Source organism: Oryza brachyantha, chromosome 12 (genome assembly GCF_000231095.2).
Source record: "Oryza brachyantha chromosome 12, ObraRS2, whole genome shotgun sequence".
Taxonomy (NCBI): domain Eukaryota; kingdom Viridiplantae; phylum Streptophyta; class Magnoliopsida; order Poales; family Poaceae; genus Oryza; species Oryza brachyantha.
The window spans coordinates 410,879-436,801 of NC_023174.2; the positions used below are offsets into that span (position 1 = coordinate 410,879).

General features: G+C 40.2%; 2 protein-coding genes and 1 long non-coding RNA gene across 9 annotated transcripts; all 3 read right to left on the minus strand.

The window, feature by feature from the left end:
- Positions 1 to 4,888: 4,888 nt before the first annotated feature.
- Positions 4,889 to 7,866, minus strand: LOC102699355. Of its 2 annotated transcripts, XR_001551540.2 has the most exons (4): positions 7,560 to 7,866; positions 7,173 to 7,429; positions 7,036 to 7,105; positions 4,889 to 5,335 (listed from the first exon to the last, which is right to left on the minus strand). It is a non-coding gene; the product is annotated as an uncharacterized LOC102699355 (long non-coding RNA). The 2 variants fall into 2 exon arrangements; XR_423957.3 differs by having other exon boundaries at positions 7,173 to 7,842.
- Positions 7,867 to 8,911: 1,045 nt separating this feature from the next.
- LOC102699548 (serine/threonine-protein kinase GRIK1-like) lies at positions 8,912 to 15,576 on the minus strand. 4 transcript variants are annotated; one of them, XR_001551641.2, is made up of 6 exons: positions 15,405 to 15,576; positions 15,019 to 15,134; positions 14,843 to 14,921; positions 10,796 to 10,834; positions 9,844 to 9,924; positions 8,912 to 9,113 (listed from the first exon to the last, which is right to left on the minus strand). XR_001551641.2 is itself a non-coding variant. In XM_006663665.3 (5 exons), exons 1-5 carry the CDS (start codon positions 15,487 to 15,489, stop codon positions 9,088 to 9,090), a joined length of 387 nt encoding a protein of 128 aa, XP_006663728.1. In that variant the 5' UTR covers positions 15,490 to 15,576; the 3' UTR covers positions 8,912 to 9,087. The 4 variants fall into 4 exon arrangements, 1 of the variants encoding a protein (XP_006663728.1); XR_001551640.2 differs by having other exon boundaries at positions 10,796 to 10,918; XR_005812911.1 differs by lacking the exon at positions 10,796 to 10,834 and adding an exon at positions 12,357 to 12,577.
- A 2,098-nt stretch (positions 15,577 to 17,674) lies between these two features.
- LOC102699913 lies at positions 17,675 to 21,201 on the minus strand. 3 transcript variants are annotated; one of them, XR_001551539.2, is made up of 6 exons: positions 20,932 to 21,201; positions 19,103 to 20,273; positions 18,751 to 18,908; positions 18,361 to 18,682; positions 18,197 to 18,265; positions 17,675 to 18,104 (listed from the first exon to the last, which is right to left on the minus strand). XR_001551539.2 is itself a non-coding variant. In XM_015842981.2 (6 exons), exons 2-6 carry the CDS (start codon positions 20,226 to 20,228, stop codon positions 18,094 to 18,096), a joined length of 1,659 nt encoding a protein of 552 aa, XP_015698467.1. In that variant the 5' UTR covers positions 20,229 to 20,273; positions 20,932 to 21,201; the 3' UTR covers positions 17,675 to 18,093. The 3 variants fall into 3 exon arrangements, 2 of the variants coding, with proteins under 2 accessions (XP_015698467.1, XP_015698468.1); XM_015842981.2 differs by having other exon boundaries at positions 18,197 to 18,238; XM_015842982.2 differs by lacking the exons at positions 17,675 to 18,104; positions 18,197 to 18,265 and adding an exon at positions 18,266 to 18,291 and having other exon boundaries at positions 18,360 to 18,682.
- Between the last annotated feature and the right edge of the window lie 4,722 nt (positions 21,202 to 25,923).

The window sequence follows — 25,923 nt, forward strand, 5'->3', positions numbered from 1 at the left end:
AATATTTTAAGAAATTAAGAAAAACTACATGTAAAGTACTATTCATAATTTATCATCTAACAAAAGAAAAAATATTAATCACAATTTTTTAAATAAGACAAATAGTTAAATATTATTGGTAAAAAATAATAAGACAAATAGTTAAATATTATTGGTAAAAAATGAAAGATTGGTTTATTTTAAAATGGAGGGAGCGGCGGGCATGCACCTATAAATCCATTTTGTACCCACAAAACATAAAACGACAAAACATGGACGGGCACGTGCTGTGACTATCGCAGTGGGGCCCGGATGACAGGCTACTTTTGCAATCTTTCCAAACCGGAGGGCAGCCTCCACGCCTCTGCATTCAGCCAGCGATCCAACGAACCAACGCTCTCACAAGCCGGACGGGAGGGCCCACAACACAAAGGCAGCAAGGCAAGCTAACCCAAGACGCATAGGAAATAACAGGGAAAAATGAGCGTAAGAAATCCGATGAAGGGCCCAGCTCCATGCGCGGCAACGCCGTGGGTGCGTCAGACAGGGCCCCCACGCGGACGGCTGCCATGACCGTGTGAAGATCGAGGCCTCTGGCAGGAAAAAAAGTGCCCATGGACCGCTAAACCAGGCGTAGGAAAAGAGCAACACAACCATCTCTGGTCCCAGGAAGCAGAGTAAGAAGGTGAAAGGCAAAGTTCACTGGCCCATAGAAGCCGCAAAATCAGTCAAAAGCGAGCAGTGCGCACGCACGGTGAGCCGGATGAGGCACGCGAGCCAGTAGCGACTCTATCTAGGCCCATCGACAGGACGCGCACGTACAATAACGTCAGATGGCCCATGCCACAGCTGGCCAGGTGCACATTCCTAGCGTACGGACCAGCAAGGGATGCATAGCAACCATACGATGGGGATCGAACGGGCCAGAACGCCAGGATTCCAAAGCTTGCAAATCCAGGAGCAAAGCCGACCGATGACATGTCAAGCAAACAAGCACTCCACGATAGAGCAGAGCTCTCGGGAAGAAGACAATTTCCCGAGTGGACGCCGCGCGTTGCGCGCCCCGCCAGAGCATATGTAATTACGACAACAAATCATCACTTTTTCAATTGGAAAGATTTTATATATTAACCAACATTTATAAATATATTTAATCTACGAACGATATTTGCATATCAAAAATGTAATGTTGATAACACTACAACATAGTTTTCATTTGAGTAAATGTTGGATAAAAACATACAATTTTTTATGTGCTTGCATCCACTCTTCTCAGGGTAGAGCGCGATCAAAGCCATTGTTTCAAAAACTTGTATAGAAAGTAAAAATGGGGCCATATGGTTCTTCAAATCGATCGAATTGATGTTTCAATAATCATTGTGGCTGCCTTTCCCGGAGGAATCTGGGATTCTTCGCTTGCTGATGTAGAGTTATTAACATTTGCCATCTTATCCTGGAAGCAAGGAAAAAACATGTAATGATCTAAAGTGACAATTGGTAATGGCATCACATATAAAGTAGTACCAATCTGTGTTAATCATATGCATAAATGTGCAAAACCAGGCTACAAGCCATATTTGTACTAAAGATAGGTAGGTATTTATACTAAACCAATTTTGTGATCGAACTATAAAAGAATATAAATCAAATAAAGTCAATAACAAAATAATGTCACTGTGCAAAACCAGCCACACGAAAGAAAACCAGCTAAGAAATGTTTTAGGTTGGTATGAATGACATGTCAGAACTTAGATAAGATGCCAAATCAAGCAAATTAGCATTAAATCTTACTACTGAGGCTGATGAAATAGATATGTATACTACCCTTTAAAACATAAATGTATATAGACTAATATTTCAAATTTATTACATGACATTTTAGTGAGAATTGAGCAAATCTATAGAACAAAAGAATTCGGAAGAATGAGATGTCGTAGAGCTTATACTCTTGGAATACATTTATTAATATATGCTTGGGAATAAGCACTTGACTGTACAAACACAAATACATACTGACTTCCTATAAGTCACTAAATGAACATAATGGACCATGCCCTGCTATCTAAAGTTTGAATGGCAATTTTGGAAAGTTTCAGAAGGTCAATTGATTGTTTATGAAGTAGGAACGCCTCAAGCAATTTGGGAAAGTTCAATTTGGAAAAGTTTAAGAGGCAATAAGATATGAAATCAAGTTCATGAATAATCTACCGAGTAGACAGCAGCAGTGTAGGCAGAATTCGCGGGACTTACCGCAAGCTACAGCCCACATCCACCCAGGTCAAGACAATTAAAAAAAAAGGCCTTCCAATCTAGTATCACCAATGGCCATGGTAGTATGTGTGATTCTGCAACTAAAATGAGTCAAATGAATTAGCTTCTAAGTAATCTAAGTTAAGATATTGTTCCATCTAAAAAAGGATTGATTCCCGTAGGATAGCCAATAAATCTAACTAAAGTGTAAGCATCATGTGTATTTTAGAAATGCAGTTTTATCGGTTACTTCATGTAGTCCAGATTTATAAAAGTATAAGAATAAGCTGGAGCCAGGTAAAATCATGCAGCATAAATTGTGATGAAGACAACCTAAAACCAACCATCTTAACAATAGGGTTGCACAATAATAAACCTACAACAGATTAAATGCCCAGAAATAAATATCATTCATAACAAATCAATAAGTCTGTAAACATACAATAGGAATGCAGAGTTCTAAATTGATAAATATCTGTAGTAAAATAGTACCTTACCATTGTGGGCAACGATAGCAAAGATCATTAATTGATGATTGCTAGTTTACCTGGAACAAATAACAAAAATCATATTGGTTAGGAAATTAGACACATATTTCAACTGTAGTGTATGTTCTGCTACCATGACATGTAAAACGATCATATATTTCTAATATCGAAGTAAGCTCAACAAAATTAGCAGAAACAACAGACTGCTTGTTTTATTCAGTAAAATGCAGATAATAGCACACAGATTAGTCCATCACACAAACACAGATTTCAGGTGGTACCACAACGTAAATAATAAAAGGGTCCATTCATAAATTTTGTTTATCCATAAATGGAAATCGATGCAATCTGTTTACCTGATATGGCACTGTGATAAAAACAATCAATGGTAGAATCAGTACATGGTTGACCTTTTGCAGTACCTATCATTCTGCATATGAGGAGAGAATGGATGAGCTTGTGCCATAGCATCGACCATTCCTGGGCATCCACGTCGTCAAGCGCGGCGCGTCAGGGTCGGCCGTCGGCAGGTGAGGCAACGGGCGGCCCGCGCGTCGGGGGCGGGGTAGTTGTCGGGCGGAGAGACGGCGGTCGGCCGGCGGGCGTAGAGGCGATGGGTGGATGGCGCGTCGAGGGGGGGTCGTTGTCGGGCTGACGTTGCGTAGGGTGGCCGGCACAGCGTGGGCAGCGAGTCGGGGGGCGGCCGAGACGGCGGTCGACCGGCGCACCGAGGGTGGGGACGACGCATAGGCCACTCCCTCTGTTGGAATCGCCGCCGGATGGGGTGGATGGCATGGGAGGAGGATGCGCTGACGCGAGCAGAGCCAGACACAGAGGCGCCGCAAGCAGGAGGCGGCGTGGGGGAGGACGGCAGGGGGAGGGGGAGAGATGGGTAGGATTCGTGAATTATATGTTTTTCAGAAAAGCCTCTCTAATTTATGTTTTTAAGACATTCGGTCCTATTATCGGAATTTTCTCTCCTGCGCATAGGATTTTCTATTTTGTGGAGGTTCTATAAGTAAATATGCTGAACGTGAGAATGTACTCATGGAGACTAATAACAAATAACCAGCGACTTATAAGAAATTAGAAACTACTATAAGGTTTTTTTTTGCAAAATGGCCGGAAAAAGGCTGGGGTGACGTGTTGGCCTGCGCCAGTGGCCACGCCAGCGCAGATTGCTCCGGAGGCCTCAAAATCCCGCTACTTTTAAGTATTGTAACTAGAGCTCCAGCTTTTCGAGCTCGAGCTCGTGCTGTCTGTCTCTCTTTGTTTTCTCCAGCTGGCGGTGACTCAGAAAAGGAGTGTCAGTCTCAGAGAGGATCATCTGTGCGACCGAAGCAAGCATGCCGGCTGCTATCGATAGAGGCCATCCTGACCGTCCAATCTGGCGGCACGATCATGAGATTCCGTGGGGCCCAAGAGACCGTGACACGCGGGCGGTGGGGCCCATCTCGGAACGTGACTAACCCATCCGTCCATCGCCATGTTTTGGTTGTGAGGAATTTTGGAAAATACCAGGGAAAATGGAAAACATTAATACATCATATATCACTCTATAGAAATTTTTTGAAGTGATTTGGATAGATGAAAAAATCCATATGTTTTCTCTTTATAATTATAAAAATATTCTTATTTTAAGCTTTATATACTTCATTACTACTAACCAAATAATTTTTATATAAATTAATTCTTAGGTATTGAAACCTTAGTTTTTCCTTGAAACAAAATAAGGCATAAGGATTGTCATTTCAGACAGTTGGCTAATATTTTGACCTGGAAGTTTTTTACAACGAGGTTTCTTTAAAAATTATATTAATCTATTTTCAGTTTTAAATTATTTAATACTATTACTCAATAATTATGTGCTATTTCTTCAATACTTAGTTTAATTAAATGCTAATGGATCGTCCCATTTCGCTTGCTACCGAGTAGCTCAGCTCACACGCTCCTTGGAACGCAGGCTTGGATCGAGACCCTTGTCTTATCAGATGTTTGGACGTTAATTAGGAGTATTAAATATAGACTAACAACAAAACTAATTGCATAAATAAAGGCTATTTCATTAGATAAATTTTTTAAGTCCAATTAATCTACGATTAACAAATATTTACTGTAGCATCACATTCGCTAATTAATGACTAATTAGGCTCAATAGATTCGTCTCGCAAAATAGTTCAGATAATGAGGTGAGTTTTATTAATAATCTATATTTAATATTTCTAATTAGTGTACAAACACTCGATGTGATAGGGACTTAATTAAAAAAAGTTAGAGAGAAACAAACACTCCCTAGGGTTGCAATGCCATAATTTTGCTCTGAGACTTTGGTGATTTTCCAAGTTGGAGTTGTCGTTCTGTACATGGAGGAGAAGAGATCACTACTGCATCAGATCAGATGTTGGCGTTCTCCTGTTGCACGCACGAATGGTTGGGGAAGTGGTAAGACGTCGCTTTGAAGTTTGAGGTGTCGACCCGGTCTTTTTCTCGAGAGGATGCATCCAGGCAGATAAAAAAAATTGGCTTATTTTCTTCGTACTTTCTCCAAGTACTTATCCCTCTATCCTTTCCTGCTTGTTTCTATTGGACGGCGTGCATTGCGCGCACTACCAACCTATCTGCAATTAGACCAACAAAATATGACATATTCCAATTATAAAGATTTTATATATCAACCCACCTTTATGAATCTCAATAACTAAAGATGAATCAAAAACTAAATCTCAAGAACAAATCAGTAATAGGTAGGTAGAAACAAAAATGATGCAAACCTACTGTCCTATTCACCCTAACTGATACGTGCAAAGAAGTTTGTTGTACAAACTCATTGCATTTTCTTCCAGTTTCTCGTATTATTCACAAAGCAATAATGATATCCATTTTAAGATGATACCTCATTGATATATGGTAGATTAGGGAACCTAAAATAGAATAAGAGTTTGGGACCTAACCTATTACAACTGGTTAAACCATAAAATTTAGATTTGTTACAGAACTAATAAAACCTTATTTTCTAAATTTATTTCAGAAAAATAGTTGCATATTCATCAATAATGATTAAAAGCCAACTCTTTAGTCTTACAATCCAAGGTAGTAAACTATAGTCACATAACAGACTCAAAGAGGTAGTCTAGAATATACTTATATGGTATGCTGCTCAGCAGCAAGGAGGAAAATTGGTGTTTATTCCTAAATATTCTATAAGAGATTTGGTTGTTAAAAACAAACCACATAAAAAAATATAGTCTTTTGCAACCATGCAATCGTCTAAGGCATTAGATGGTTACCCCACATCTACTATCCATGCCAACTCAAATAATGCGAGATCATACATAGCACTACATGTCAACACCATATCCAAATATATCATTGGATGATTGTACCCACCAACACTGAAACATCAAAAGATGTATCATTTAATAGAACACAAACATATTTGCAAAGCAAAAGAACAAGGAAAGACGCGGGGGGGGGGGGGGGGGACCTAACAGAGCTCCTCAGGCATTAAACATATTAGGGTAATCTAGTGATCCTGTATTTTCCAATCCATTAGGAAGCCTGAGACTAGAGGCAACAAACTTGTAATGTAAAAGAAAAATAAAGCTCTCATCAAACAATGAAAAGAAAAATAATTATGCACTTTTGGTGTTTTATATTCTTGTGAGGCAATTTAGTCCAAACAAATAATCAAGATGAACTAAGTATGTTTGTGACTGGGTTTCCTCTTCAATGTATGACCGGCTTCCTGTTAATTAGTACTTTCAAGTTTTATTTTAGAACAAAGCCAAAATAAACCTATCGGTACACGAAAAGATATACATTTAGGTGGCCTCGTATTTTCGAATCCATTCAGAAGCCTGAGACAAGAGACAACAAATCTATAATGTAAAAGAAAAATAAAGCTCTAATCAAACAAAGAAAAGAAAAATAGTTCTGCACTTTTGGTGTTTTCTATTCTTGTGCGGCAATTTAGTCCAAATAACTACTCAAGATGAACTAAGTCTGTCTGTGATTGGTTTTCCTCTTCAAGGTATGACCAGGTTCTTGTAAATTAGTACTTTCAAGTTTTATTTTAGAACAAAACCAAAATAAACCTCTCGGTGCACAAAAAAAAACATTTAGGAACTATGAACTATAACCCTGCAGAGATAATTGTTTCAGATATAATCTGAAGTCCAGATTAATTCGCAGCTCACTTTTCTTAGGACATCATACATCAAATTGATTACTTCTCACACCTAAGATGGTTGCCAATCTGGCCATGGAACAAAATAGAAGATATGACTTCCGTTGATTTGCTAAGGGACAAAAAAACTACCTATTGATGGCCAAGCACCTCAACATCTCCCCCCACTGTAAACACCTCATTTGTCATCCTTCTAGCTTCTCTGAAAAAACAAAATTTCTAGATTAGGAGAAGATGAAATCCATAGCAAAACTGTTACGAATATTTACCTAGATTAGTCGTTTGCTTCATTGGTCGCTAGTTGGGCTTCAAGCTGAAGTAGCATTGATAGCAAGAAAATCCATGCCGACGCCCTGCTCGTCAGGTCGAGGCAGCCACCACCGAGGCGACTGAGGCGCCTCCTACCACCAGCACCGCCCACGAGCCTCATGCGTTAGTTGTCGCCCTCGCCTTCAGGCGTCCGGATCCACCAACAGGGAGGTCGTGGCCACCAAATCTGCCCAGCACGGCCTCCCCTCTACCAGATCTGGCCCCATGGTGGCAAAGCGGAGTTGCGTCAATGCAACACATTTGAGTGCGAGAAGAAAGAGCGGTGGTACTGGCAACAACAAGAAGAGCAGGGGCAGCGGCGGCACTGCGAGGAGGACACGACCCACCAGAGCAAGCGACGAGGCGGCGGCGGCATAGGATAGTGGAGGGAGGACGTCGCGTCGGGTGGCCGGCACGGCGGGGGGCGACGAGTCGGGGGCCGGCCGAAATGGCGGTCGGCTGGCCCGCCGGGGGCAGGGGCAGCGCATCGACCACTGGCTTGACTGGAATCGCCGCCGAATGGGGGCAGACGGCACGGGAGAGGACGCGGTGGCGCCAGCGCAAGCGGAGGCGAAGGCGGCGCGAGCATGAGGCGGCATCGGGGAGGAGGGCAGGGGGAGGCCGTGAGATGGCTAGGGTTCCTGGAGTATATTCTTTTCAAAAAGGCCCCTTTCATTTATGTTTTTAAGACCCGCGGTCCTATTATCGGATTTTTCTCTCCTTTGCATAGGATTTTCTATTTTGTGGAGGATCTATAAGTAAATGCCCAGAACATAAGAATACATTCACGGGGTCTAATAACAAATAACAAGTGACCTATAAGAAATTACCAACTACTATAAGGGTTTTTTTGCAAAATAGCCGGAAAAGGACGGGGATGGCGTGTCGGCCTTCGCTGGTGGCCACGCCAGCGCAGATAGCTCCGGAGGCCTAAAATCCTGCGGCTTTTAAGTATTGTAATGTGATGTAATTCTAATTCTAACTAGAGGGCTGGGCGCCATTGCGCGCCCGGTAAAAATAGCAAGATTGGTATTGAACAGTTCATATATAGTTATGGAAGTTGTTTGGTCTAACATAAAAAACTCAGTAGTGAACTTCCAGCGCTCTGTGAACAGTTTCAGCTGCATGCAAACTCTACATGGCGACATCCAAGCAAATAAAAAATTGATGAGTAGCGCCATTGAAATATCAGCTTCCCATGCTAACTCAACCGCGTTCTGGCTTTACAAATTCTAGCTTCTTTTATGATATACGTAGTATTAAACAGTTAGCATTCGAAAGCTACAAGGTATATGTTCAGGTCTAATTTAGCAGACTATTGAACGAAACATTTAGAAGGTACAATTTTTACAGTATTCTAGACTGGCCCAAAAAACTTAGAAAACTCCGATGTTCTGATTTGTAAAGCAGTCGTTTGAAATGCAGCATATGTTGGTAACACATGTAGTCACATACTCACATATATGTTATGGACTCATGGGCAGATAATAGAGTTGGTACAGCGCGGCATATTTGTGTACGATAGTAGATAGAAGCAGGCAAAGCATAGTCAACAAGCTAAATGTAAACCTGAGGTTTGACTAATGTGTTTTTGTGCATGATCAGCCCATATCCATATAAAGTACAGAGAAATAATAGTCAGAGCCTCTGATCTTACTGTGGAACATATCTTCTGAAGATTTTTAACGGAACAGAACGGTGAACAAAAGCTGATAGTATTATTGTATTAGAGCGATGGTACAATGGAATAAGCAAATACTGACAGATTGGAAATTTAATGATGTAACTGAACATTAATTTCAGTCAAAGGACACATTTCTACTGTATAAAAGACAACAGAAGAGAACACCAGCTTTGCCTTCTTCAGCGATAATTTCATTCTGAAATGGGTGATTGAACTCCTGCATAGTACAACAAATGAGAACAACAAAAAAAGATGTTTCACCGGAATGGCCAATCTATAATTTGAACTCATTAAACGGTAAGAACTGAAATACTTCGATGAAACAGTAGAAAAAAATTATATTATTCATATGTTGAGGCTAGAAAAGACATTAACTACTTGAATATTTAAATACATTGCCATATGCATCTTCTAAGCAAATGATTTTATCCAAAAACTCTGAATATCTCTTTTTGTGATATGCAGTTGCATATAAGATCTAAACCTTGCCATTGTAGATGACCTGACCTAGGGTGAACATAATCACATGCCCTAATAATAGAATTATAGTCTGAAGTTTATATCGATTTCTTGGACATCTAAAAAAAATATGACATAGAAGAAATATATTGGTCCACATTGGAAGCCAGACAACAGACAGCAGCTTTCATGCCGCTTATAGTGAAGAGAGCTACAAGCCTGGTAAAGCAATGAGTACTTGATCGTCGGTTTCCTTCTAAAATTACTACAGATTGTTGCCGGAAAAAGGATAATGAAATTGTATCTGTTCTTAAACCTACAGCAATATGCAAAAATATTGCTAACTTTTTCAGAATGGTGACAAAGAATGGCTAAAAATTAATCAAGCTAACAATATAGAACACACACAGTATTAGTGTATCATCCATTTTCCAAATCTAGTTCCAATTGGCTGGTAAAAGGAAGCACGCATGAAAAGAAAACTTTACCTTGCTGCTGAATGACTCCATAAGAGGTTTGGAACAAACATTGTCCGAAAGCGTGGTTCCAAACTTCCAATGCTATATAACCTGCAATTTTTGAAATGCCACTTTTTAGTGATATGACGAATTATAGAGAAGTGCAAGTATATTATGCTAAAAATATATTTTAGCATCTCCATCACAAAAAGTAGTGGTAACAAAGGAATATTTTTTTAATAAAAAAATTGGCAGGGAAGTTGAAAAGTACAACACATCAATGCCCCTAAATAGAACCTAGCATTCTTTAGTGGGCTTAAATGCATTGTTGGTTAGGATCTAACGTACTACTCATTTTTTTATATTGTAAGATGTTTTGGCCATATCTAGATACATCTATTGATCAATATATATTATTTATATATATGTCTAGATTCACTAACATCGATATGAATATAGCAAATGCTAGAAAGTCTTACATTATGAAACGGAAGTAGTACTTCTTAGCAAATCCCAAAGTTAAGATAAAAGTAAGTCTGGCAAGAGAAAGTATTTAACATTTACATGTATGCAATCCGTTGTATATGGAATTGGCTTCATGGGTCTAGTATTTGTTAATCGTAATAATGAAGCAAAACAAGTTACAATGGCTATTGCTAATAATGCTACAATGTAATAATGAAGCAAAACAAGTTACAATGGCTATTGCTAATAATGCTACAATGAATGAATCATGTTAGATAAAAGAAATTGATTCATACGAAGAGATAAAATAAAATTTAGATAAGCATGTTCCTGCTGATAGCACCAAAGGAAGCCTGGACCTTAGCACTCATGCCACTATGGATATTTTGTGACCAATGACAAAAAAAAAGAGAATCCATTAGGGTAAACTGGCAGTGTGCTACACAGGCTGTAGATAGATTAATAAAGTTATACTTTTGTCCTAACGCATGATAAAATAGGTTGTCTTTATATCTACCATATTCAAAGCATCAATGTGCGACTTCGGTAAATAGATCTGCAAAAAAAAAAAAATAGTGAGGTGTGCGGCCGCCTCAGGCTCCACCGGCACCCATTGTGCCTGGCTCTGCCGCCCCGGGCTCTGCCGGCGTATAAACAGAAGGCAAAAGATGAGGGTGTTAGATTCTTGACATGATTGCATGTAAGCAAACATACAGTTGTAGTTTAACTATCCATATACAGCGGTAAATCATGTCGTAAGAAATATTCTATTTTTGCAGTAAAACTATTACATAGTTTTGCAACCACAGAAATTCCTAAACTGTTGATGATATGATCAGAAAGAAACAAACAATCAAAGACAAGCTGACCAAATAATTCAGTAACTAAACCAAATCAACACGAACAAGCATTGTACAGTCATGCATTTGGTGAAATGAATAATGAGGCAAGGTAATAAGGCTAGAGTGAGATATTCATCTAAGATAAATATGAGTTGTATTGGTAAAAACTACTAATCATTAATATTGGATGAACATAGAGAGGACTTCGTGGATCATGCTTGCCACTGCAAAATGTTTGAGGGATAGTGGTGATCGGTAAGAAATCCTCAGAGACAAAGTAGGAATAGTTAGCAGGGGCCAATAATTGTCTGCGTCCCTAAATAGCAGAGACAGAAACAGCTGGATTCTGTGGAAGAATAAAGAAGCGGAGTAAATGGCAGGGAAGCCATGATCAGCTACCAGCAAGCACAAGCACTGCGAAGGGCAGACACAAATATGTAGTAGTATTGTCTCTATAGACTACATGTTTCAAACTCCTGGGCCAAAGCCATCTTAAGACCCTGCACTGTAGTTCCACCTGAGTAGAAATCTCTTACAGAGACTGTCTCTGGCTTCTGGGGCTCAAAACTGATACTACAAGAAGGTATGCGAGGGGCAAAGAAGCAGCACCCTGGAAACCTAAAAACAACACCATTTTTTTTGCAGCGCAGAGAGTAAAGTTTCAGAGTTTTAGTGATTGAGCATGGCAGCAACTACTACTGGTTTGATTGCCACCAACACGAACAAATGGGTCACAGTAATTAACCGATCACAAAGATATGTACAAAAGCATCACCGCATCCATCTGACAGTAGTCACACTTAGAGCATGGCAAATATTTTTTCTTGACAATGGAAGAATTCATAGCATGACATTGCTATACAAGTAAATGTGGCATTTCAAAAGAAAGAAATGAACAATCACCTAAGATCTTTGGTTGTTCCACCACCAGCAGCTGCATAAGGGGCAGCATTATCCATTTGCAGCTGAGAACCCAACGCAAGCCAAAGGACCTGGGCATGTTCCTGCCCCCACCCCCGCATTTGATGCTGGCAATGGGAGAGTAAAGAGAGTGGTTTTGGAAGCTGTTGCCATTGGAGGCAGCAACAAGGGGCACCGCCACAGAGGCGCTAGCAGTGAAGGGCAGTTGGGACTGGGAACGACCCGCGTTTCCACAGGCTTTCTTGAACGGTTGCGGCTAGCAGTGAAGGGTGCATGTGGCGCTCGCAGTACTTGGAGTCCAGAGCACCAACATACCTCATGCTGCCCAGCTCCGTCGGTCTCCGTCGTCTAGATCTGCACCACCCCGAGCTCCGATTCATGTGGACGTGAGGTCTGGCGACGGCCACTGCGTACATCGACACCGCGAACCCAACCGCCGCCGCCCTGTGCTCCACCGCCCGCAGCGCCCTCCTCAGCCGCCACGTGCTCCGCCAGCAACCGTTGCCCGTAGCGGCCGGATCTGCCGGCCCTACGCTCTGCCAGAAGAAGCCGCCGCCGTCGCCGAGGAGGAAGAGAAAACGTTGAGAAAGGAGGAAGAACCGAGAAGATGAGATGATGGTGTGGGAGTCGAGGAGAGAGTCTTTTTACCCCGATGTCATTAAAAAAAAAAGTTGATGCTTAACCGTGCGTAAAAAAAATCCAACTTTCTTTTATCTACACGCTATTTTGGGTGGACGGAGACTCACGGTGTGAAATGAAGACGTAAAAAGACTGTCCTTGTTAGCAACTCTAACAGTTCCCTATCCCAACTTTTCATCTCCGTTTCTCGGCAAATTAATAAAAAACTGCAACTTTCCATCTCCTTTTTTGGCAAATTAATAAGAAACTGTTGGCAAATTAATAAAAAACTGCCTGCCTCCAATAGTGTGTCATTCGACTTCCCAAATTTTAGCTTGTCAAATTTTAGCTTGTCATACCCTCTCTCATTTACGCATATATATGGGAGACAGGGTTTTACTTGGCATCCAAAAAAGTACTACTTTGGGTTTCTCTCGTGCAGCCAAGAACTTTCATGGTGCGCGATTTTTCTTCTGCCGACCGCCGCCCCATCGCCATCTCCTCGCCGCCCGGCGCCGCGCCGCCGCCGCTGCACGGCATTGCGCCCCCCGCCACGTCTCAGCCCCGCGCGACCGCGCGCCTCGCTGTCGCAGCTCGGCGCCGCACCCCGCCCGCAAGCATCGCCGTCGCGTTCAGAGCGGAAATCCGATCTACGCCTGCAGCGGCGTTCGTCATCGCAGTCTTCGGCCCAGCTGCATCTCGTTGCATCGTCCACGCACGGTGCAGCAGCAGCAGCAAGCAAGCAAATTTCAGCGAAATTGGCCGTTGAGTGCATGCACGCCACAGCAAGCTAAAAGGTTTGGCTGTGTATGCTTGTGTCACATCAAGGTCAAGATCACTAAAGTGAGCTGCAAATTCCGGCGAAATTGCTATATCCACACGGAGGTCTGCCAGGAAATTAAAACCTTGTGCTGTTCTTTGCTGTTGTGCTACAACCATACACAAGTGGCGCTGCGTGGCGCGGGGGGCACGGCGCAGGACGGCGCGAGGAAAGCTCCAGGGTGGCTAGATATGGATCTCCTCATCACGTCCAACTATTAACGGTTTTGAAAACTAATTTTATTTTTAGTAAATAAAATATCTCAAACTCTTAGAGATACAATTAAATTTTCTTTGTCATATTATTTACAAACTTACAGGATTTAGGAAACGAAAATTAGGGTACCGTTGAAGCTGCTCTTAGTAAATAAATGACAAACATAAATTTAAAACAGTAAGTAAATATGAAAATTCAGTAAAAAATTTAGAAATTGACAGAATTAATTTTAAATCAGGAAATAAGTTAGAAAATTCGTAATTAAATTATAAAATGTCTAGAAATTCAGGAAAATTGGCTCATAAATCCGGAAAATTGTAAAAAATAAAGAAAAATTCGAAAATAGATCCAAAAAATTCGCAAAAAATCAGGGTAATTGAAAAAAACAGAAAAATGCCCAAATTAACAGTAAATAAATATGGAAAGTCCGTAAAAAATTTAGAAAATGACAGAATTAATTTTAAATCAGGAAATAAGTTAGAAAATTCGTAATTAAATTATAAAATGTCTAGAAATTCAGAAAAATTGGCTCATAATTCCAGAAAATTGTAAGAAATAAAAGAAAATTCGTAAATAAATCCAAAAAATTCGCAAAAAATGCCCAAACTAACACCATAAACAGCATACTTCATGAACTATTCTCATCATTGTGTGTAAAAAGATTGTTGCAAGGACACACTAGATTTTGTTCCTTCCTTTTCTCTCTTCCATACAAACAGCATACTCCCGTACAAATAATAAACTCTGTTTCCGTTACCATGAAGGGATTGTCACAGTGAATGGTCTGTCTAATGAAAGAAAGAGAAAACCACCAACTTTAGTTTGCCTTTTGGCTACACTACCGTCAATGTCTGCATCTGTCGTATTTTTGCCGCAACTCAATAGTTCTATCTTTTAGGAGTAAGAGTAGGAATAATATATACACCAGAACTTGACACACACTGGAGACTAATCAGCGCACGTAAAACGAGGAAAGCCATTAGCACATGATTAATTAAGTATTAGCTTTTGCAAACTTAAAAAATGAGTTAATCTGATTTTTTTTAAACAACTTTCATATAATTTTTTTTTGCAAAAAATACACTAATACATATAAGCTCACCTCATATACAGGAAAGGAAAGTAAAACTGATTACTGATATATGACCTTTGCAGAGAAGTCTTTCCAGCAAATCAACCAGCTGGGGATTCATGCCATCAGGAATTTCCACTGGATCCTTCACTATCTGTTTCACAGACAGAAAAGTTAGAGGTCAGGTCAAATACCCCCAACCCCCACCAAAACCACTACTATACTGTAACTGTTAGAAGATAGATACACACCTTGTCATAAGTTTCATGCAAAGTTTCACCTATAAATGGGTATTGACCCAAAATCATACAGTACAGAGTAACACCAACAGCCCATGTATCAGCAGCTCTACCGTGATAGGTTAGACCTGAACGAGACAAGACATGAAAAACTTTGGCCTGAATTTAGAAGGATGAGCTAGTAGCGGGATAAGTTCTTCTATTCATCCATTATCCATCACCTAATCACTAATTCAATTGTTCTCCGACTTATTTTTATTTGGATTTTGTTTATCATTTGACCAAGGATGCACATTGCTCATCCGCTGTTTATCATTTGTATTCCGTTACAATAATAGAATGTATAATCTGGTAGGTGCAAGCAGTGCTTGTAACCAAAACATGGGTAGTCTATTTACCTTGACAGCACTCTGGTGCAGTGAACACCGGAGTACCAGGAGATCTCCGGAGTGTATCATCATCATCCTGCAAATTATGATACATCCATCAAGACAGAAATTCTTACTGAGAGCCAAGCATTAAAAAAACTAGGAGTCGTCGCTGGAGGCGGAGGTGGAAGAGGTGGGCGGCGAGCGCGCTCCGGGCGCCGCCGGCGAGGTGACGCCGCCGCTGAGGAGGCGGCGCCGGGTGGCCGCACGGGCGCGCCGGCCGGTGCGCCGGGTGGCCGCACGCGCGCGCCGGCCCGCCGGGTGGCGTACGGGAGGGATCGGCGAGGCGGGGGCCGCCGGATCTGGCCGCTCCGGCGGCGGCGGCGGCGGCGGCTGGGTTTACTGGGAGGCGGCGCACGGGAGGGAGTACTACGGTCTACGGGAAAGAGGAGAGGACGGAGGAGAGGATTTTCCTAGGTGGGTCAAGCTGTAAGAGGTTATTTTCTAGTAGAAGGGGACGGAATGGCACGTGGGTAAAGAAAAACGTTTGGTGTACGGTATAAAGATGTCTATAAAGTTGTGTTTTTATGGCACGTACGTAACCATTAACTTTTTTTTTAATGGCAGAGGGTAAAATACTCTCGAGGAGACTACGGTTGCTGTAATTTATTATTTTTGCCTCTCTGTTAACTTCTCTCTGATAAGCATGCGTGGGGCCTAGGTATAAATGCATAACAGATGGTAGAGAGTCTCGCACCCATCCATCAGCCTCATCCACACAAGCCGCTGAAAAGCGGGGCCCATGAAAGATGGGCCCGTAGCACAGCGTGCGCACCGACAGAGGTTGCGCAGCCAATGGACGCAGCGCGGAGAAACCAAGACACCCCGGAGCTGGAACAGTAGTTGCAGACACTGTAGCAAACGTGGCACGCGCGAGCACTCACCCAGGGAGAGGGCCCGCCGGGACGGGAGTAGGCAGCACATGAGGACGGCGTCACTGAAATTTGAGGGAAGCGCGCCAGCAGGCAAAGAAAGCAGGAGAGGTAGACGGCGCTGTGACAGAAGGAGCTAAGGAAGTATATTTTAAAGAGATAAGAGAGAAATAAATAGACTAGTAATTTGTAGCCAGCTATAGTATGGACTTAAAAACACAATGTGTATATGATATGTGAGATCATCTATTAATTTTTGTAGGCAACTATTATATAAATTGACTATAGATAAATTGGAGCTAGTAGTTAGCCATAACAGCGAACTATGCATGAACAGGAAAAACGCCGACGTGGCGTACCCTAGCATCCGCCCAGCATGCGAGCTTGAAGTACTTAAATAGGCAAGTTGTAAATGAATTCATACACCAATTTTTTAAGTGAAATATAATTAACTTTTATACTCCCTCCGTTTCGTAATACAAGATGTTTGATTTTTTTCTTTTTCTAATGTTTGATTATTTGTCTTATTCAAAAATTATGAAAATATCATTTATTTTGCTTGTGACTTACTTTACCATAAAAAACTTTAAGAACAACTTGTCATTTTTTATATTTGTATTAAATTATTGAATAAGACGAATGATTAAATTCTACAATAAAAAAGTCAAAAATCTTATATTATGAAACGGAGATACTATGTGAAATATGGAGCTTCTCAAAACTACCCCTAGAAAGTACTACCTCCGTTTCATAATGTAAAATGTTTGACTTTTTTAGTTATAACGTTTGACCATTCGTTTTATTTAAAAATTTAGTACAAATATAAAAAATAACAAGTCATGCTTAAAGTTCTTTTGAATAAGACAAATAATTAAACATTATAAGAAAAAAGACAAACATCTTATATTATGAAACATTGGGAGTAATATGCATGTATATTCAGTCAATGGTGTTTGCCGTTCTGAATCCAACTACTTTCACTTCTGCAACAAAATGCCCCTTTGTGTTACCAGCTATATTTTCATGTCTGATTTGATCAGTCCATAATAACAGTTTGAAACCACCACTTGTTTCCACACAAGCTAGCTAAACGTCCAGATAAGCAAACGCTTTCGGTAAGCTGTGTTAACATGCGTCTTGGCTAACAAACCTCCGTTACCGCGCAGCGCGCGAAAGCTTTCTAGTGCAAAGCTCAAAATCTGGTGCTTTGCAACAGACTACAAAACTGATATGGCGCAGTGCTCCCAGTAACAGTCTAGCACTACCAGTACTAATAATAAATCATGCACCAGTGGAATGGAACAGCGCTACTAGTCGAAACAAGTTGGAAAAATAAAAAAAAGGAAAAAAACAAAATTGATTGCGGAAAGAGATAGCACTGCAGTTAAGTAATAAATACTCCAGCAGCATAATATTTGCACAGAACCTGCCATCACAAAACTGATATTCATCAAGTCTCGACATAATCGGAGGACCAAAATACTTTGCGCTAGAACGCTAGAATACAAAATCAGGTGAAATGTCAATGAGACTGTAATCAATGCATCATGAGTTCTAACAGCGTTAATCGTTTACATAGACTTGTCAAATTTAGTAGTCGAAACTGCAAAATTTTCCTACCCGTATCTGCATCTAACATAGGTCATTAATGAAACTATACTTAAGAACAACTCTCCCAAAACCATCCCTTCACCACAGGGAAGCCAATTTATAGAAAGTATAGAACAAGGCAGAGAACTTTCATCGTCCGGTAGTGCTCTTCCAATCGGCATTCCACTGAGTAGAGCTCAACTTTCCTCTGCAAAGCATTACATCAAAAGAGAATCGAGTTAACTATTAGGTGGATGAACAAGAAGCGGTTTAAGACAGACAGGACTGCTTAGCACTTGCCTCTTCCCCCAACACCCTTGGAACCTCCTGCACCATTGTTGCCTGCAGAATTTTGCATGCATTAGTTTCCTGCAGAATTTTGCATGCATTAGTTTATTCTTCACATAGGAGAAAAATTAAAGCAGCTATTCTCTTATAATAGCAAGGTAGTAACTGCAATTTACCAGATTGTTGGAAAAACCCATATAAGAAGGGATCAACCTCTTGTGCTGAACAGGGAATTGAATTTGAATGTGACTTATTTCCAGGTTCAACAATGTGCACACACTTAACACCTGCAACATCTTGATCGGGGTGGTACTGGATTGAATGCGGTGGGTTGTCATACACAATCATTAAGCACTTGCTCGCCGCAAACAATGGAATAACACTATTGTGATTGATTAGCAGATGTGCTCTGCGGTCAGTAGTGCCAAGAGTCTCGTGAACTAGGGCTCCAGATTCCCAAATAGAGAGACAGTAATCTGCCCCTAATGTGGTTAAAACCTGCAATGATGACATGTCAGATGCAAACAATTATAACACAGAATCAAGGCCACTAGTTCAAGTACAACCTCTTGTGCTGACACATCAGAAGCGAGGACAAGAATCAGATCAGAATCAATTACATCCAAAAGTCCTTCAAAAGAATCAGTTTTCTCCAACTTGCTCTGGACCTTCATGTAATACTCATTGGTAGCAAAAGCAGGAGGCTGGTTGATCTTCCACTTTCCTACATTAAAGAAAAGATAGTGTAAAATGCAACAAATAAGACAAGTTTAAAAAAAATTCTTCCATCACACTAACTAGAGGCTCTCCTAGAAGCAGTCCAAAGAGTTGAAAATTACCACATTAATCTAGAATAAGGCAAAATCTTCTCACATAAACCTAGGATGTATGGGTTGATGACAATGCAACAAATATTACCTAAGCGGTCTTCTGTCTCCTTACGACCTTGCTTGACACGGAGGAATGGCTTGCCCCAAAATTGTGATGATTTCGACTCCAATATGACTGTCAATTGCAAATCATCAGTGTTTGACATGTGTACTGCTCTGGCAATATCATTAACATGATCAATCATTTCCCGTGGTTCCCACCTACACTTCAAAGTCTCATAATATTTCGCAGTTTGAATAGCCGCCATGCAGGTGTCTGCATTTTTGCTGGAACAGACATCCCGTTTCCCCATCATAATGTTGCATATACCCTCATTGTCAGTAACGACATCAAACTTCTTAATCCCAAGCTCTTTTCCTCTTGTAAGGAGACCAAGTAGTCCAATAGCCTCAGCATGTTCCGAGCTATTGCAAGATAAACCCTTTATGACTTGGCATTCCAATAGATCAGCGGAGGAACCAGTGGTTTTCCAAATAACTGAAGCCACTGTTGCTTCACCCTTTGTGGTGCTGTCAGATTTCAATGGCTTGTGATAACAAGCATCACATTCACCCTTGTACACAGTCTGATCGTGTAATGCTCCAGACTGCGGTGCCAACAGTAACCCATGGTCATAGAAAAGTACTTCAGCAATTGACAGCTCGTTTACCCAATCCAACATCACCATGACCCTTTGGCTGACCAAGCACTCAAGGATGGCTCTCCAATCCATGCGACTGCGAGTCATAAGAATTCTCATCAAAGTCTTCGATGTTAGATAGTGAGGAAATTGGTGAGTAGTTCCATGAATCATTTGGTGCATCTCTTTAAACAAACGGCTTCCCATGGGCACTGGACAGAGAAGGCACCTCGAAACCAAGAAAGGCTTTATCTCCTCCTCAAAGATTTGTATCTGCATGCTTTCTGAACAAAGGAGCTTGAATTCACTTGACATTTTCATTACATGTTCAAAAATGTCATCTCTTGTGTGAACTCGAGGTTCTTGAGCCTCCCTTATCCACCGTGGCAGCTTGCGTACATGTCTGGGATAGCTCTTAAGTTGCATGGCTAAATTATCAGCAGTTGACATACCCCTGAACCTTAGCAAATGCTTAATGCTGACTTTGGCCATGTGGGGCTCTCCCAGCAACCTTAGGCTGCGCACTGCCATCATCTGATAATTTAGTACTAACAGAAATGTGAGTGCGGAGATATGTCCCTGAAACACAATTAGCATTTGTTTCAAACAAATGATGAGAGATAATTGTACCTCCATAACATTCGATGCTTGTTGCTTAATAATATAAGAACTCAGTATTCAGTGCAACACTACGGTGAAAATAAATAATGGTTCCAGATACGAATTAGATATATTGTAAAGAAATGTTCTTTCCACCGCAACAAGCAGATAAAAAATGAAAGATGCGCTAAATATCAGTTTTAGCAAAAGCTGAAGCTCATTGCTCTACAAACCATACACTAAGCACGTAGTTGTTGAACCACCCAGTGTACTGGACTGTTGATATACAGACTTTGAAGACAATGTTGTGAGACGCCATCTATTAGTGCACATTTTTTTAGATAGATGCCTACCAGTGCATATACTATTACAACAAGGATCTAGCAGCAGCAGCAGCAGCAGCATATGCATATCTAGACAAGGAGCTCTGCCTCCGTGCGTCGCGTGCAATCACCCCAGCGCCGGCGGCCAGGTACGGGCGTTGTCGTACCGTTTGCCAAGACAAGGAGCTCTGCCTCCTGCGCGTTCTCGCTCTTGCTGCAACCGCTGCTACCACTAGCCGAGGACCAAGAAGGCAAGAACCGAACCCTAGGATATGTAAGAGGTGAGGGGAAGGAAGAGATAGAAGTACCAGTACCAGCAAGAAGGTGGCCGCCGGAGGGGAGCCGAGCACCAAGAAGGCAAGAACCGAACCCGAAGAGCAAGAAGGTGGCCGCCGGAGGGGAGAATGATGGCGTCGCCTCCGCCTTCCTCGCCTCACCCAGCGAACACGGGCCGGTGGCGGAGACGGCAGCGGGCTGGGGGCGTGCCCGCGGCCGCGGCCGCGAGGATTAGGGATTGGTGTGCGGTGCGGTCGGCGGCGAGGGTTTTGCTCTTGGCTCTCACCCTTTTGCCTCTATGCTATCGCTCTTCGGCCCTCAAAACCCAAAACATACGCAATGTGTTCTTTTACAGCTGGAGATCAGTTCCTGTCAACGCATCGAGCCGGTCGGCGTTTCGAAAATTTTATCTTTTTAAAATGAAAAATTCGCAAATGTCTCAAAAAATTCCTATACATTAATCTGTGCTATTAACTGCTACTCCTATAAAAAAGTTTTAGTTTTCATAAAACCCATATTTTTAAGGCACAAAACAATCGTAGTATTATGCACTTTCTATAAACCCTATGATAAGTCTAGCAGTATGTTTTAGTTGAACTAATTATTAGAGCCAGTATAATATTTCATTTGTTTCGTACATAAGACATTTTAGTTATATTTATATTCATCCATTAATTAATATATATTGTTTTTATATATCATTCATATGAATCTAAACGATACTAAAATACATCTTAGAATAGAGGTGGTACTAATAGACTATAAAAGCTAACGTAGAGGAGAAAAAGAATGAAAAAAGAAACGTGACTGGCTCTAGTTAGAATTAAACAGAAGTTTAGGACATATACGGCAGCGAGACCACAGTCGTTTATATGAATTAATGTCAAATTAATTATTTTACGTGACATCGCTAACTAAAAAAATCGGTCATCTTCTTTTCGTTTATCTACTGTTCGATATGTGCTCCTAGGATGCACGCAACTTGTCTTATAGGAAAACTTCATGTATTGGTATACACGTCACAAATACAAAATATAGAAACTAGTGTATTAAATATGATGTGTGTCTATACTATTTTAAATGTCTCTAGTGGTGATGACAGCGAATCTGCCATATAGTTCTTTTGTAAATTAGTCTATAGTATTTCCTGATATTATGGAATAATCCATATTTTATAGTGTGTATATATATAGAACCAAAATAGACGGCACATTGCATCTACTTCCTCCATATCATAATATAAGGCATAATTATTTTTTTCTCCGTTTCATATAATATAAGGTGTGCATGCGAGCATACATTAACTAGCATATATTTTTTCTCTAAATTTGATTTATTTTATGTTCTTCACCATCAAAACTTTTAACCATATTACACCCATGCATATATATAACTAGGTAATCTAAATGAGAAATGAGAAAGTGGTTATAACTCTTTCTTTATGGTTGTATCGTTGTGGCAGTAGTTGCGTCTTATATTAGATAATAGAGGGAGTATTTGTATATATCAAATTAGACAACACTTGTTTGAACCATTGCATATGTCCTCAAAAGAAGAGAGAATTATGGGACACATGGTCTATCCTCGAACACCATAGTTGCATGGAATAAAAATTAGGAGAAAATTATATGTATAAGTATAGCCAATTAGATCCAAACCTTCGTCATCTTCACTTGAAACTACTCTCTGCCTTAAAATAAGATCATTCTTTAGTTTTTTATATGAGTATTTTTCACGTCCTTAAGGAGGTATCACTGTATTTTATGTAAAATTAGTACTAAGAGATATCAAATTTTACGTAAAAAACAGTGGTACCTCCTGGTACCTCTTTAAGGATGATAAAATTACTCTTTTTATATAATGTTTGACTCTTCGTCTTATTTAAAAAATTGTAATTAATATTTTTATTGCTATTAGATGATAAAACATGAATAGTATTTTACTCGTGACTAATTTTTTTGAGTTTTTTAATAACTTTTTCAAATTAGTCGGATGGTCAAACGCTGGATATAAAAAAATAAAAAAAATTGACGGGGTTAATTGTTCGCACCAAAAGGTCATTTCTGTTGTCCAATAATGATCTAGGAATAAAAAAACTCTAGTGATCAATCCTATCACCGGTTGTGTTCCTAAAGTTAAATAAATTCACTCACACAACCCAATTTGCCCGGCTTCTCCTGGACGCATGCATAGGATCCTATTAGGTTTTCAGTCGTACACAGTACGATTGGATCATAGTGGGGTTGTTCGGCGACTATTTGGCACCCATCGGACCCACTTTAGGGCTTGTTTAGGCCCATTTAGTTCTTTTTTTTTCTAAAAACATTATATCAAACCTATTGACACTTAAATAGAGTATTAAACATAAAAAAAACTAATTGACACAGTTATGAAGAAAATCGTGAGACGAATTTTTTGAATCTAATTAGTCCATAATTAGCCATAAGTGCTACAGTAACCCGCATGTGCTAATGACGGATTAATTAGGCTCAAAAAATTCGTCTCGCGGTTTCCAGATGACCTATGAAATTCGTTTTTCGTTCGTAATCGAAAACTCCATCCGATATCTGGTCAAATGTCCGACGTGACATGCAAAAATTTTCTTTTTGCCAACTAAGTAGGGCCTTTTGGTTGGGTGTCACATCGGATGTTTCAACAGTGTCGGAAGACTATTTTGGTGACTAATTAAAAACTAATTACATATGGTGTCAAGAAACCACGAGACGAATTTTTAAGCCTAATTAATCTGTCATTAACACATGTGAGTACTATAGCAGTTATGACTAATCATGGGCTAAAACTTAAGCATATTTCACATAAATGTTAAGGATACTTAGGCCGTGTTTGGCATTGGAAAATTTGAGGTTAGCTATCTGGCGCGGAAAACATAGTAATAGATTAGTATATGATTAATTAATTATTAATTATTAAAAATTATAAAATAGATCAATATGATTTTTTAAAAACAACTCTCCTATAGAAAATTTTCTCAAAAATTAAACCGTTTGGCAGTTCGGGAAGCGTGCGCGTGAAAAACGAGGTAATATGGGATAAGGTAAGGTAGAGGCAAACACGGCCTTAGAGCAAGTTCAATAGTATAGCCAAATACTAGCTTTAATTCATCTATAGTTAATTTAATAGTCAATTCATATAACAGTTAGCTAAAAAATATTAATACATGGTACCACATGTCATACATACACTGTATCTTGGAGCGTACTGTAGCTAGCTACAAATTAGTAGCATATTGCTCTTATCTCTCCTGTCTTATCGCTTTAAAATATGTTTATAGCTGGCTTATAGTCTACTATTGTACATGCTCATACTGTTGTAACGACCTGGATTTTCCTATAATGCGTGTTTAGGATAGAGCATTACATATTCGCAAAAAAGAAAGAATGGAAATTGAAAAAGAGAGATGAACCGATGACAAAACGATAATACGTAAGTAGAACATAGATAGCCACCAAGAATATCTTATTGCTAGAATAGTAGCTTTGATCTATCTTCTTCTGTAGCAAGGTTATACAACTGCATCTTCCCTGAAACAGATAAGGTGTGGTCAAACAACTGGTTACATCAATCTAAAGAAATCTGCATTTAAGAATCTAGTGAACTTAAAGTTGAAGGCAAAAAAGCAATCACATTTGGCCCACGCCCATTTTGGTAGATGTATATTGCTGAACAAGTTTTGAATGCAGTCGTAACATGAATATTCCCTGACAAAAGAAAAACTGTAAAACAAGCTATACGTTAGAGTATGAGACTAGTGCATATCCGATCAAGTGAACAATCAGACAAACACCTTCACTGAAGCCCAAAGGAAAAGAGGGGAGGCACGTGGAGGCGGAGAGACGATCTTGGGCCGTCGTTGGGTTTTCTCGCATGCCATTGCCGGCATTATCCTTCCAGCGTTTTAAGGTACCCTTGTTCTTTCTTCCACAAGCACTACTTCTTAATTGATAGAATATGATAGCTGTGAGACCGTTTGTAAAGGGGATAAAAAAGCTTACAAGATAATAAGATATTATCACACTAAGCTCTATCTATTTGTTTGTTTAACTAGTAGCATGCTTATCTCCAGCAACACGCAAACATAGAATAAAAGTTTGTTCCTCGGAAACAAAGGAAGGTGCAAAATGTGCAGCAATCAAGCTTTCTGAATGTACTTGCTGGCCTTATTCAGAGAAGGCCAAAAAACTCTGCGCCGGTACCATTTTGTCAAAACGCACAGCTTCGGTCGTTAGAGATGTCACAGTCCACTCAAAACAAGTAGTCAAGACATGCAGATCAAACAATCTGTTGAATTTTCCCTCTGCCGGTAGTTTTCCTTTTGAGAAAATATTAAGATTAGTCTTCTACTGACCTAGTACTTCACAGTTGTATGCTACTACATGTTAAACCTTCTTTACACTGTGCTGTGGCAGGTAAATCCACACCATGTTAATCACTAGTACCAAACAATTTGACATTATAACTGAACACCTGTTGCAGGCTTGTAGCTGCATATGTCAAGATTGAAACTGTCGCCTCAAGAAAGAAGCATGACCATGCATGTTCGCGTAAAACAACCCACCTGAACACCCTTTCGTTCAGTTAGCTGCCCTTTTGATAGCTCTTGTCGTGACTTTGAGCCCAACTTCTTTACAAAATCAGACAGTAAATTCCTGGACGAAAAATATTGGGTATTGACAGACTACATATTTTCCTTTCTAGCTAATTGTAAATTAAGGACAATGATGATATTCACTACTATATGCAACTCCCTGAACCAATCCTAGCATTCCAATGCAAGTTTGGTTGATATATGTCATAAGAAATTGACATCTCAAAGTAATTATTATTGCACCTAACTTTGTGCAACAAAGATGACAATCTGTTATTTGAATTGTTTTAATGCTGCTTTTTCTCCAATATCTTCATTCCCCCACCCTTTTTCTATGAAATATTATCATACAAAGATTATGAAGGTTTAGAATATTAGTGACAGTGACCAAGTTATGTGTGTCATGAGGTCAGGATTCATGCTT

Coding starts and splice junctions, on each gene's coding strand:
- LOC102699548 (XM_006663665.3), bottom strand. CDS start 15,489: ATGTATCATAATTTGCAGGATGATGATGATACACTCCGGAGATCTCCT. Junction 15,135..15,404: donor TGCACCAGAGTGCTGTCAAG/GTAAATAGACTA, acceptor TGTCTCGTTCAG/GTCTAACCTATCACGGTAGA. Junction 9,925..14,842: donor GGAAAGACTTCTCTGCAAAG/GTCATATATCAG, acceptor CAAAAATTGCAG/GTTATATAGCATTGGAAGTT.
- LOC102699913 (XM_015842981.2), bottom strand. CDS start 20,228: ATGATGGCAGTGCGCAGCCTAAGGTTGCTGGGAGAGCCCCACATGGCC. Junction 18,909..19,102: donor GGAGACAGAAGACCGCTTAG/GTAATATTTGTT, acceptor TCTTTAATGTAG/GAAAGTGGAAGATCAACCAG. Junction 18,239..18,360: donor TGGGTTTTTCCAACAATCTG/GTAAATTGCAGT, acceptor AAAATTCTGCAG/GCAACAATGGTGCAGGAGGT.